Here is a 12,245-nt window from a genome sequence, read left to right on the forward strand (position 1 = left end):
GTGGCACGCAAGGGCTCATGGGAACTTATAGCGCCTTAAAGCATTACGAGACGACCAGAGGCGGAGGTAGAAGAAGAACAACAACATTCCTGGTGTGCGCAGCAGCAGCGGCAGCCGGGGAACCGAAGCAGACGACAGAGCAGTGTCCCTCAAAGTTCCCATGCTGCTTTGCGCCGCGCGCTTGGTGGCGCGCGCATTTTTTTAAAATCGTCTATTCCATAATGTAAGAGCCTCAGTCTGGACACACAGAGGGGCGACCACACGACGCTGCTGCTGGCGCGCAAGAAAAATGTAAACCGAAACCAGTTATAATTACAGCAAAAATCACTAAGTGTCGACGCGGGTTTTTGCTGGAACGTCTTTTCCTGAAGGTTCCCACGGGTGAAACAGAGGTTCCGAAAAGGTCCGAAGTAAAATTTAAAAGTTAAAAGAGTTTTATTTAATTAATGAGCGTTCACAAATGAGCCGTTCACTGCTCAGTTCTTGGACGATGTCTCAGGGATACTCACCGAAAAGAAACAAAAAAAAAAAAAATAGCCGGAGCTCTTTGGCTGCACGTATAGCATATGTTTTTTTTTTTTTTATTGTATACTTCACTGGCTTTGCACTGGGCTTTCAGTGAGTGAGTTATCTCACCCTGACGGGAGGAATCACGTGTTACGTGACCTTCTGACCTTCTGACCAACACGCACGTGCTCTTCAGAAGCAGTGCATATCCCTCAAGACTACGTCAGAAGAGCGTTGCTGAACGCAGAAGACAAGTTAAATCCAGGGACCACTGAGAAGAAATATGTGACAATGTGCTGTTCTTATAGAGGCTCAACATGACTTTCTGACGACGAGTTGGGCCAGTTGGCTGTGAACGTCCGTTGCGTTGTCCGTGAGCATCCAGGGGAAAGGAAGAAGAGGTACGGCGACGTTAGCGTGCCTGGGGCGCAGAGATGACGGCCCTGGAGCGGGACCGAAATACCTTCAGGGCCAACCTGTTCGAACTTACGCGCTGCGTTGCCTTACTTCGACCGACGCCATGGGTCAAAGTGGCCAAGGTAAGAATGTCTCGTGTCTTAACACAGGGGGAACCCGTCTCGTAGCAGGCAGCGCGATGCTTTGGTCCTTTATATATTTTCGTTCCTTATTTGTTGGTGGTGGCCAAGGTCGTGCTGATGACTAGAAGGTGGTGGGTTCGAACCTTACCACCGTCTGTGTTGTCATTAGCCTCCAAGATCATCATCATCATCATCGGAGGTTTCCGGCGGACTTTCCAGACGTTTGTCTGCAGAGTTCCCTTCGAAGTTGGCCTAGGACACATACTGAACCCCCCCCCCCCCGACTCCTTCCTGTTGTCCTCTCTCCATCTGCCCACGTCTGTACGCAGCTCATAGCCACAGCTGCTTGTAGGCGCAAACACGGAAGTTAGAAAAAGCAGTAAAGCGTATGGCGGGTAAATGACGCTCGTAATAATGTCCTCCTAAATATTCGTGGGGAATGAACCAAAATTAGTAATACAGTCAAACTCCTTTACAACGAAACTCAGGGGACAGCAAAAAAAAAATCGCAGTAAAGGTATATTTTCGTTAAAAAGGATGTCCATTATTGGACCTATAGGGCTCCAGCGGGACCGCAAAAAAAATTGCTATAGTGGTATTTTCGTTAAAAAGGTGTTCGCTATAAAGGAGTTTGACTGTATTTACGACGATTTTTTTAAAGTTTAATGCGAAAATTGCATACCCCCACAACCTCTCTGATGCCGACGCCGACAAGAGCGAGTGCAAGAGGGGCTCTCCTCACCCCAGGGACATAAAAAGAAACCTAACTTGATCTAAACTGTCGCCCCCCTCAGCGGCGCCCCCTGGAACGGTCACACGCAGCGAGGTTTTATTATTATTCCGCGCTCGCGTCGCGGAAACAACTGTGGCTATGAGATGAGCGGACTGCTACAGTACATATCCGTGACGTGAACAGATGAGGACAGGACACTACAGTCAAACTCCTTTATAGCGAACACCTTTTTAACGAAAATACCACTACAGCAAATTTTTTCGCGGTCCCGCTGGAGCCCTATTGGTCCAATAATGGACATCCTTTTTAACGAAAATACCTTTACTGCGAATTTTTTTTTGCTGTCCCCTGAGTTTCGTTGTAAAGGAGTTTGACTGTATATAGGACAGAATGAGAGACAGGAGTTGGGATCGAGTTAGGGAGCACTCTGCTGACATCCATCCGGAAAGTCTCCAGTAAAACCGGAAAACCTGAAGCTAGAGAGTCACTGGCAGGACGAAATTAGTATTTAGCATGACCTCTGAACCATCACCAACGAGTGGACGCATGGGTCTACTTGGCCACGATGTAAGTAATCTGTGTTGCTCCGAATAATCACTTGGGAGAAGTCCAAGGCCAACGGGGTGGGTTTAGGCTGTAAAGGTATCCGGAAGATAAGGAGCAGTGAAATGCTCTGTGCAGTTGCGCACTGTTGCACATATTAACGATGGCAAGAGGGCACGCTGAAAAGCATTCATTTGCCTGTCTTGTACTGAATTTCGAGTTAAGGCACATGCTACCTTTTTGCTGCCGTAACTTATTTTGTGCAAGCTTTTCTCGTCTGCCATGTCTATCGCCTGCAAGCTAACATATATCAACAAAAAGCACCTTGCAAGACAAGTAGACTGATGCAGTATTGAAGGCCTTCAAGTGCGTAGCCAGAGACACGAGGGAAACATTACTCCCTGACGTGAATACCCGTGACTTCCCGAGACTTGACGTGACTTGACTTTCCCTCAGTTGATGGCATCCTGTCCCAAAGAGATGGCACGAGGGGTATTCCGTATCGACCAACGTGGCCAGGACGCCGTCATTGCCCTGGGTATTTACTTCATGGAGTCGGGCTTCCAGCACAAGGAACGGATCATGCCCTATTTCCTCAAGCTCATGCGCGGTTTGCTAAAAGCACATTTCCAGGTGAGTTCTCCGGTAGGGACGCGGTACCGAGAGAAACAATCAAGCCGTCATGATGGTTGGCACACACGGTGATAGCAGACAAGACGCGACAACCAGGGTTGCAGAATGGGGTCACCCATTCCATTCAAATTCCATTCTGGGCTCTGATAAATCTGGAATAATTCCGGAATCATTCCGACTCCGGAGTGGTAACCCCGCAACCCTGACGACAACTGCCTCAGGAGGAGAGCCGTCAATATTTCGAACAGAAATTTCTGTTCTTTTTTGGGGGAGAAGAAAACAGACTGTGTTGGGAATGTCGGCGATTCTCGTCATAGGGCACTTCCTTTAGCGATATGTTGTGTTTGACACTTTGTATGCCTCAGGGCAGTTACTTTCCACCCTTGAGTCGACATTTGCGTAGCTGCCCTCAAGAGATCGCTTGCGGAGGAATAACCGTCTTGTCCCGGTCACACACCACAAGAAACACCATATTGGTCTTATGTGTGTCATTGTACATACTCTATTTTAGCGCTTGCCGACATATTCCGAGCATAAAACCGAGAGATAAACTCACTTCGCCATTGTAAGTTATACAATGTCCTCTCGCGACATGGTAGCTTTTATTATTTCTCCCTAGTATGAGTGCATTCATCGCTTCGGCTGGGTGGGTCTTAGAGGCGGTGTCCGTTTCTTTAGAAGTGATCAGTAGTACGATGTCTCATTTACAAATGCACGTGTTTTGCCGCAACAATATCGGATAAAACGCAGTTTGGCCACCGACTATGCCTATTGTGATGGTCACGTGTGCGTGTGGATGGTTGCAATGACTTTGAGCCAGGGATGTCCAGTACGCTATCGTCTATGGACCGATACATAGTAGGACATACCCGTGATAATTATCCACTACCGCAACGCCGTGGCTCCAATGTTAAGGGGGAATCACTTCTTCAGAAATCTATGGGTGATTCTCGTTCGCACAAGATACGTGAACGCTCAAAACTATCATCATTAAGATTGGTACTGGCGTGTCCTCTTAGCTTTTCTCTAGTCCATGACGTATCTTTTTGGAGGACAAGGTTGCGCCGTTGATTTTTAATACATTAAAGTTTGGCGCGTCTCGAACATGTGCCGCCTTCTCGATAGAGTGTCGCGCACTAAAATATTTGCGAATTCGGGCTCAATACAAATCAACGGGTAGTCCTGGAATTCTACAAAACGTGTCATTGACAAGGGCAAAGCAAGGAGAACACGCCATTACTTCTGTTTTGACGATATTTTACGCCGTTTCTGAGCGCTGTGCGAACAAACGTTCTCTATGTCTTGCGGTAACGTAACAGCACCGTTTGACTACACTCCGAGAAGAGCGACAAGTAGGGGGTGCCATCTATAATGGCACCGATGTTGCTGAATTCTAAGGTATATTGAGAGCGTTACGTTCGTTACGTTACGTTACGTTACGTTACGTTACGTTACGTTACGTTCGTTTAAATGACGTGCAGGAAGAGGTCAAGTACGAAGCCGAAGAGCGTATCCCAGTCCGAGAGCGGTTCTGCTTCCTCTTGATGACCATCTTTTCAGACTCGGCGTACCATTGTCCGGAAGCTTGCGAGGAAATTCTAAACAACCAGGTAGACTTCTTGGGGGCCCTGGTACGAATCTGCGTCAGCGCCAAGAGTACGGACTCCCCCTCGGCTGCCAACACTCTGAACGCGAAGATTGCGCACACGGTTGTGCCCCTCATCATGGGCACGTGTCGTGCCATGGCGCGATGCAGCTTCGAACCGCCTTATCTCATCTCCCAAATCTTCCCGCCAGCCGAGAAGGTCGAAATCGAGGAGGTCGAGGGCTACGAGAGTTTCTGCAAGAAAAAGAAGCAGGCTAATTTGTACAACCCTCCTCTCGTTCCCAGACGGGCACTGGTCGACTTCTGGGTGGGTCAGAAAGGAGTTGCCAGGGAACGTAGAGATGCTATCCTGCCGTACGAAGTGGTCTCGACACCGATAGCTTTCAAGCCTTCGACGTTCATCCTGAAGGTGTGCGGTTCCAGCTTTAGCCAGATTAAGCTGTTCACGAAGAGAGGGGACGTACCGAGGAGAGCGCACTTAAAGTTCACTCCCGTCAAAATCCAAGCCATTCTAACTTTTGCCGATAGATTGTTGTCTCCAGAGATGCTGGACTATCTGGATCACTGTGCGTGGGACCTGTTCGAGACTGGAGCCTTGAAACAGAATCCGTACAAGTCGTTCAGCGAGGTGCTACGGCTCGTGGTACTGTCGCTCATGCAAGAACTGCTGTGCACTTATTCCGTGGCGGAGAAAGAAGATTGGAAAACCAATTCCCCACTATTCTACAGTCTCTCTAAGGACATGCAAAAGTTTGCTAAGCACTTGTTCATCAACGGGCAGAAGGACATACAGCTCAAAGCGTACGACGCTAGCGAGCAGGAGCAACGGGAATCTGGCTACACGATCGCTAACCGTTTTAAAATCAACGTTCAGACCATAGCGACCTGCGTGGAGATCCTAGTGTGGGCGGAGTACGACGATAACGGCGGCGACATGCTCTGTACTAAATTGACGGAGAAGATTTCGAGCCCGCATGGCCTTAAGCTCGCTTTGGGACATCTGCCAATCTTCATCGTCTGCCTCGAAGGCATCGGGGTTTTGGCTCAGAACTTTCCAGTAATTGTAGACAGCTGCATTGACGCGTTGCGAGAGTTTCTCGGAAACCCGGCTCACATTTTGCAGAAGCTTTTCCAATGTATGGATGAGGCCACGGCTGGCGATAATCCTGGTACTAGAGTGATTTGCATGAATGCCATGCGTCAGGTACGGGAGACAGCTACTCTGAGTGTATGCAACGTGCTCAGAGTAGGTATGGAAAGAGATCAGGAATGTGTCCAGGCTTATTTGGCATCAGCATCGAACAAGTTATACCAGGCTGAGATCGGTGGCGGCCAAGGTACCCTCATTGCTCTGAACACGATCTTGTCATTGGGCATGATATCAGTTGAATTGGCTGGTACACCCAAGACCGAGAAATCAGTGCTGCAGTTCTTTCAGCAGCGTTTCTGTAAACCACCTTCAGCACTGGATACGCTTATAGTGGACCAAATGGGGCATATGCTTGTGGCAAAGGTGGACCGCTCCGTTCGAGATGAGATCATGAAGATGTTGACCATGATTACGCTGGTTGCAAACTCAGTGCAAGCGAAACAACAAACGGGAGAGTTTCATGGCTACAAGCACGTTGCTCTGCCGGTCATCAAGGTTTTCATCAAAGTCGCATCAGGCATCGATGGCGCTGAAGACCAACTGGAGATGCTGAGTACGTTACTGGAGCTTTTCGTTCAGATCGGCATTGACGGCTGCAGATATTGTGAAAATCAAGCCTCTTTTAAGGAGTCGGGCGTTGCTGGAAACATGGGCATTCTCCTACCGGTGATCGCGACCTTAGTACGACGAATGGAACCGATTACTGGTGCGAAACCAAGACTCCACAAACTCTTCTGGGACTTTTGGCTGTACGCTTCCCTCATGGGCTTCACCGTCATGTCTGGCGTATGGCCATTGGAATGGTATTATGGCGCCGCCGATATCGCCTTGAAGTCACCCGTCCTAATATGCAAAGAACACTTGAGGCCTGTCCTACACTTTACAACCAACACACGAATGGAAACTGCCGCTATAGTTGACCTCAGCGATGTCAAGTTTCAGCTTCTGAAGGAACTGAGAGGCGGCACCGACATCAGCACTGTTTTATATAGGCTCAACTTTCAGCAGACAACTTATCTGCTGTCTGTACACGACTTGGAGACTTTGCGAATCCAGAACTCTATTTATACGAAGACGCCGTACCATATCATGATGCAGTACATGGAATGTCCGCTGCTGCAGAAGGACAAGACTGGCATGTTTACGTGTATCCTGGCGGTCGCCGACAAAGTCTTCGATATTTTCCTCGACGTGATGATGGAAAAACCTAAACAGGAAGACAGAGAGACAGAACTGGAAGACGCCTTTGTCTTTCTTCTCGTCAAATTCGTGGACCCCGAGAAAGCCATACGGCGAGTCGCCGACAAATTCATATCGGGATTTATCGATCGGTTTCCGCATCTCCTGTGGAGCAGGAAGGTCCTGTGGGCAATGTTGGATATCCTCCAAGCTCTCGCTCTGTCCCTCGAGTTAGACCCGAACGAGACTGGGCAGGAAGTCATCGTACCTTACACACCCTACTCTATCACGCTGACGGACACAATGGACGGACGAGAGACGATCGTCCGCGACCTGGCGGCACACTGCCAAGGGATTGTACAGGAAGCAGTCAAGTGGGCCCCCATCGCTACGCGCTCGCACCTGCAGGAATACATGGTGACAAACTCAGAAATGGTGGAAGCGCTCACTCAACACACAGGAGTTGGTCTGGCAATCGAGAGTATCATGCTATTTGCTGGATTGAACATAATCTCGTCACCCCATTCCTTGTCCCTGTTGGACCGCTGGCCGGCTTGTGTCAAGAAGGACTACTCGGAGTTTATCTGTTCAATGGAAATACGTTGTCGGTACGCGGGTGAAGTAGCTGGGTTACTGATGAGCTCACGTAACACGGAGTACACGCGTAGGGAGCTGGCGGCGAAGTTAATGAACCAGCTTCATTCCAGCTGGATGACGAAGCAAAAGAAGCTTCACAAGAAGTGTATCTTCAGGATCTGCGCGCTGTTGGTGAACACGACTGGGCTGGATCGAAAGTTGCTCAAGGCTCTCTGCTGGTCGCCCGTCGAGTTCTTCTCCGAGGAACCGACACGGAACGCAATTTATTGCTGGCAGTGGTTCTTGGCAGCCAAGCCCGAGGAAGAATTGCGATTCTTGCACGAGATGTCCAGTGCCTGGCTGGCGACCGTCGAACGAGAGCTAGGCCTTTTCTCCAGAGACCCGGTGCAGACTGATCCGTGCGCTGTCGGCGAGAACAGCGACTTGAGTCCGCACAATCCCTACATTGCGCCACACGAGCTGTGGGTCAACTTTCTCGTCGAGAAGATGGAATCCGCAAAGTTCTGCAGCCAGGCACAGATCGAGATCTTCACCAATCTTATATACCGATCCTTTTCGCCTATTATTGGTCAGCCCAAGTTCAGCTGTCGCCATATCTCCGTGGTGGGCTCGCGGTTTAACCTGTTGAGCAGCGCCATCTCACTTCTTCAAAGTGATGCCCTCAATAATAATCTCATTCGTAGTATTCTTCGGGAAAGGATCTACGCTGCTGCTTTGGATTATTTCTGTGGACCTCAAATGTACCCAACCGAGAGGGGTGGAAAGCTGCGAGAGAATATCCTCATGATGGTCAAGTTCTGGATGGCACTTCACAATGATAAGAAATATCTGCGTCACTGTAACTTTGCCAAAGATATGGTCTCGTACCAGTTGAAGAACGCGTCAGGTTCACAGTCAATGCCGACTGCGATGGGAGAGAGTATAACCCCGATCGATTTGTACACGATGCCGACGACGCCTTCTGGTTGGCAACAGCAGCTTTTCAACAAAGCGTCAAGCGAGAGTTCGACGACTTCTAGAGCAACATCCACAACCACCTCCAAAGACTTCAAGGTAAATACTAATATTGGAATTGTAATAATATTAACCGTATTCCTCGATGAAAACGATCGAAAATACTTTTTCTACTTGAAGGACAGCCCACAGGTTGCAGATTCGTCTTACGCGAAGGAATACCTAAGAAAACGGTCCCTCATCCTGGCACTCATGTCCGTAGAAATCGAATTCCTAATCACGTGGTACAACCCGATGGCGTTGGGCGACAAAATGATTCCCGGGGAAGACATTATCAGTTCGTGGAGAAGCCAGCACATAACGGAGCGGGGATGGATAGACATGGCCAAGACAGCGTGGGGACTCTCACCTACATTGGCGGTGTACCTACCAAGCAGGTTCAGGTCGTCTGACCTTCTCCGCAGCGAAGTCGTTCAACTGGTGCAGCGTAATCCAGACGAGGTGTGCCACCTGGCCGAAGCGTTGCAGTACATGATCACTCCGGAAAGCGTACTCGACGACTCGCCGGACCTGTCTTACATGCAGGCCTGGGCCCCCGTGTCTCCCGTCAAGGTCTTGCCGTATTTCTCGCGCATGTACTCTCCCCACCCAATCACAGCCCAGTACGCCATCCGGGTCCTTTCGGCATGCGGTCCGGACGTGCTCATCTTTTACATTCCTCAACTGTCCCAAGCGGTCCGTTACGACACCATTGGATACATCCGCGAATTCATCATATCGTCTGCGAACATCAGCCAGCTGTTGACGCACCAGTTCATTTGGAACATGCGCACCAACATGTTCCGGGATGAAGACGGTCAGGAAAAAGACGCTGACTTGTACGTCCCCTTCAACAGCATCATCGACACCATGGTCAGTAATTTGAGCGGGAAAGAAAAGTTATTCTACGAATCCGAATTCGACTTCTTCACGAAAATAACCGCCATATCCGGCGTGCTGAGACATTTCCCGAAAGGTCCGGAACGCAAACGCGCCTGTCTCTGCGAGCTCTCCAAAATCAAGGTCGAGCAGGGTGCCTACTTACCTTCGAGTCCGGAAGCCATCATCCTAGACATCGACTATGCTTCTGGCGCCCCCATGCAGAGCGCCGCTAAAGCTCCATTCCGAGCGAAGTTTAAGGTGCGCAAAGTGGGGATCGAGAAGGTACAAGAGATCGCCACGAGCGGGTACAAGGACCTGAGCGATTCTGGCATGTTGTTCACGGCAGACATGCGGAAGGATCACTGGCAGGCCGCGATCTTCAAGGTGGGTGACGACGTCAGGCAGGACATGCTGGCGTTGCAGATCATCTCGCTCTTCAAGAACATCTTCCTCATCGCTGGCATCGATACGTATTTGTTTCCGTACCGCGTGGTGGCAACCTCGCCGGGCTGCGGCGTCATCGAGTGTGTACCGAACACGTCGTCCAGGGACCAGCTGGGACGCCAGACGGACATTGGGATGTACGAGTACTTTATACAGAAGTATGGCGATGAGTCAACGCGAGGATTTCAAGAAGCAAGAAGCAATTTTGTCAAAAGCATGGCAGCTTACAGCGTCGCCATGTTCCTGTTACAGGTGAGCACAGAACGGCCCAACGATAGCGTTATTGCGTCCGAGCTGGCCGTACGTCTTTTTGTGGCACTATCCGAATTGCCACAAAAAGCGCACGCTTCCCATTTTCAACGAGTCTGGAAAAACAACGATGTCATTCTGTACGAGGGTACTTTCTACGAGGTAAATTTCTGGTTTTAGATCCTAACGCTGGACGTACCATAACATCTATACAAAGCTAGATTTTGACGCGGAAAAACCCATCCTTACTTGAGCACTAGTGATAAAATATTGTCGCTACGCCAGAGAGTCGTTCCCATAACAAAGCTATATACGAAAAGCGCTCTGCTGGAACCGCATGGGGCGTATCTCGAGGAATAAAACAGCCAGCGCGTAAAACGCGCCGTCGAAAAGACGTGGGCCAAACCGTATGGATCAAGTACACGGCGTGAAACGGGGAATTCACTGATTAAAAAAAAAAATAAAGAGATCACGCGGTGTTGCCAAGTTAAAAGTTGAACTAGTTCAGCAAGGAGCAGACACGATGCCGGTATTACAGAACGCTGAGCATCCAAGTTACGTTGCAATTTCTTTCTACATGACTGTCTTCAATACGACGCTTCTGTGTTCTTTACTTCTAATTTCCCAATAGCGAAGGGCCTCTTTTTTGAGAGGCCTGCCATGACAACCACATAGCGCGTGGATATACAGCGTCAAAATGAAAACACAGCACACTGTAAAGTGAAAAACACCCTTATGGGTGTAAATCGCTTGTCCTATAATTGACTCCTCTTTTTACACTGTACATGGTCTGGAACACCCTTTTTAGAGGGTGTATCCCGTGTAAAGCGCCCTTTCAAAAGGTGCTTTTCCTTGAAAATGCCGTCTTTTGCACCCTTTATACACCTTTTTAGGAGGGTGTTTAACGATCTTACACCCTCGTAAAAGGGCGTTTAAAGGGTGCAAAAGAGGGCATTTTCAAAGGAAAGCGCCCTTTCCAGGGGTGATCTACACGGAATACACCCTCTAAAAAAGGTGTTCCAGACCATGTACGGTGTAAAAAGAGGTGTCAGTTATAGGACAAGCCATTCACACCCATAAGGGTGTTTTCCAGCTTACAGTGCAGATTCCATGTGGTGCGCAACCAGAAACTGACACGCATGCCACGCTGGCGTCCGCGTGAAATATCGAGAGGCTCCTGACGCTCTCGAGCACGCTCTAGAAGCCGGTACTCCGCGCGAAATTTTGCTCCGAGCGTAAGCCTACTACGGCGCGCTTTCCACGCTGAAATATGCCCCATGCGGTTCCTAGCTTCATAGGTCGTATTTACGTACCAGGTCAAGGACAGGCACAACGGGAATCTTCTCCTGGACGAAGACGGTCACATCATCCACATCGATTTCGGCTTCCTCTTCGAAAGTTCTCCAGGTGGAAATATTGGCTTCGAGCCGGACATAAAGTTGACCGAAGAAATGGTCATGATCATGGGAGGCAAGCAAGAGGCCGAACCTTTCAAGTGGTTCACGGAACTGTGCGTCCGTTGCTTCCTGGCAGTTCGTCCCTACAAGGATGACGTCGTCTCTCTCGTGTCCCTCATGCTGGACACGGGACTGCCCTGTTTCCGAGGCCAGACGATTCGGCTGCTCAAGCTCAGGTTTGCGCCCACGGCCACAGAGAAAGAGGCGGCAGCTTTTATGATAAAGATTATCAACGATTCTTATCTGAACATTCGTACGAAGACTTACGATATGATTCAGTACTATCAGAACCAGATACCTTACTGAGGCCGCCAAGAAAAGCCAGCAGTGCTTGCTGCTGCTTACAATGCTCGCACGTTGAACAAAAGTGCATCTACTTCTATTGTAAATTGATCATAAAATATACATAAGGAAATCGACAATAAATACCACGAATATCCAGCTGTAATGCGGGAATAATGCAGTGAATGTGGTCTTCTTTGTACATGAATAGTCGAATAAAAAAAAAGCAGAAATGATTCTATTTTATTTATATTCTATATTTATTCTATCAGTAATTCGTGTTAGCACCGCGAAGCAGCTGTGGCCAGACAGATGAAAACTGGAAGGTGGAGTCGAGGGGAGAAATCCACGCATCTATGAAACAGATACCACTATGTTCGGCATCGGTCGACAGTCTACTTGGCTAATTTTTTGTCCGAAACGTATTTCGGTATTAAAAAATGAATTTTAT

At 49.0% G+C, this 12,245-nt stretch overlaps 1 protein-coding gene across 2 annotated transcripts; it reads left to right on the top strand.

The window, feature by feature from the left end:
• Positions 1 to 673: 673 nt before the first annotated feature.
• On the top strand, positions 674 to 11,975 carry LOC135401628 (phosphatidylinositol 4-kinase alpha-like). 2 transcript variants are annotated; one of them, XM_064634132.1, is made up of 5 exons: positions 674 to 1,046; positions 2,779 to 2,955; positions 4,437 to 8,540; positions 8,622 to 10,058; positions 11,372 to 11,975. In XM_064634132.1, the coding sequence occupies exons 1-5, from the start codon at positions 942 to 944 to the stop codon at positions 11,816 to 11,818; spliced, it is 6,270 nt and encodes a 2,089-aa protein (XP_064490202.1). In that variant the 5' UTR covers positions 674 to 941; the 3' UTR covers positions 11,819 to 11,975. The 2 variants fall into 2 exon arrangements, with proteins under 2 accessions (XP_064490202.1, XP_064490203.1); XM_064634133.1 differs by having other exon boundaries at positions 933 to 1,046; positions 4,516 to 8,540.
• Positions 11,976 to 12,245: the final 270 nt, after the last annotated feature.

This window comes from Ornithodoros turicata, chromosome 7, assembly GCF_037126465.1.
Source record: "Ornithodoros turicata isolate Travis chromosome 7, ASM3712646v1, whole genome shotgun sequence".
NCBI lineage: Eukaryota > Metazoa > Arthropoda > Arachnida > Ixodida > Argasidae > Ornithodoros > Ornithodoros turicata.

Coding starts and splice junctions, on each gene's coding strand:
- LOC135401628 (XM_064634132.1), top strand. CDS start 942: ATGACGGCCCTGGAGCGGGACCGAAATACCTTCAGGGCCAACCTGTTC. Junction 2,956..4,436: donor TGCTAAAAGCACATTTCCAG/GTGAGTTCTCCG, acceptor AATGACGTGCAG/GAAGAGGTCAAGTACGAAGC. Junction 8,541..8,621: donor CCACCTCCAAAGACTTCAAG/GTAAATACTAAT, acceptor TTCTACTTGAAG/GACAGCCCACAGGTTGCAGA.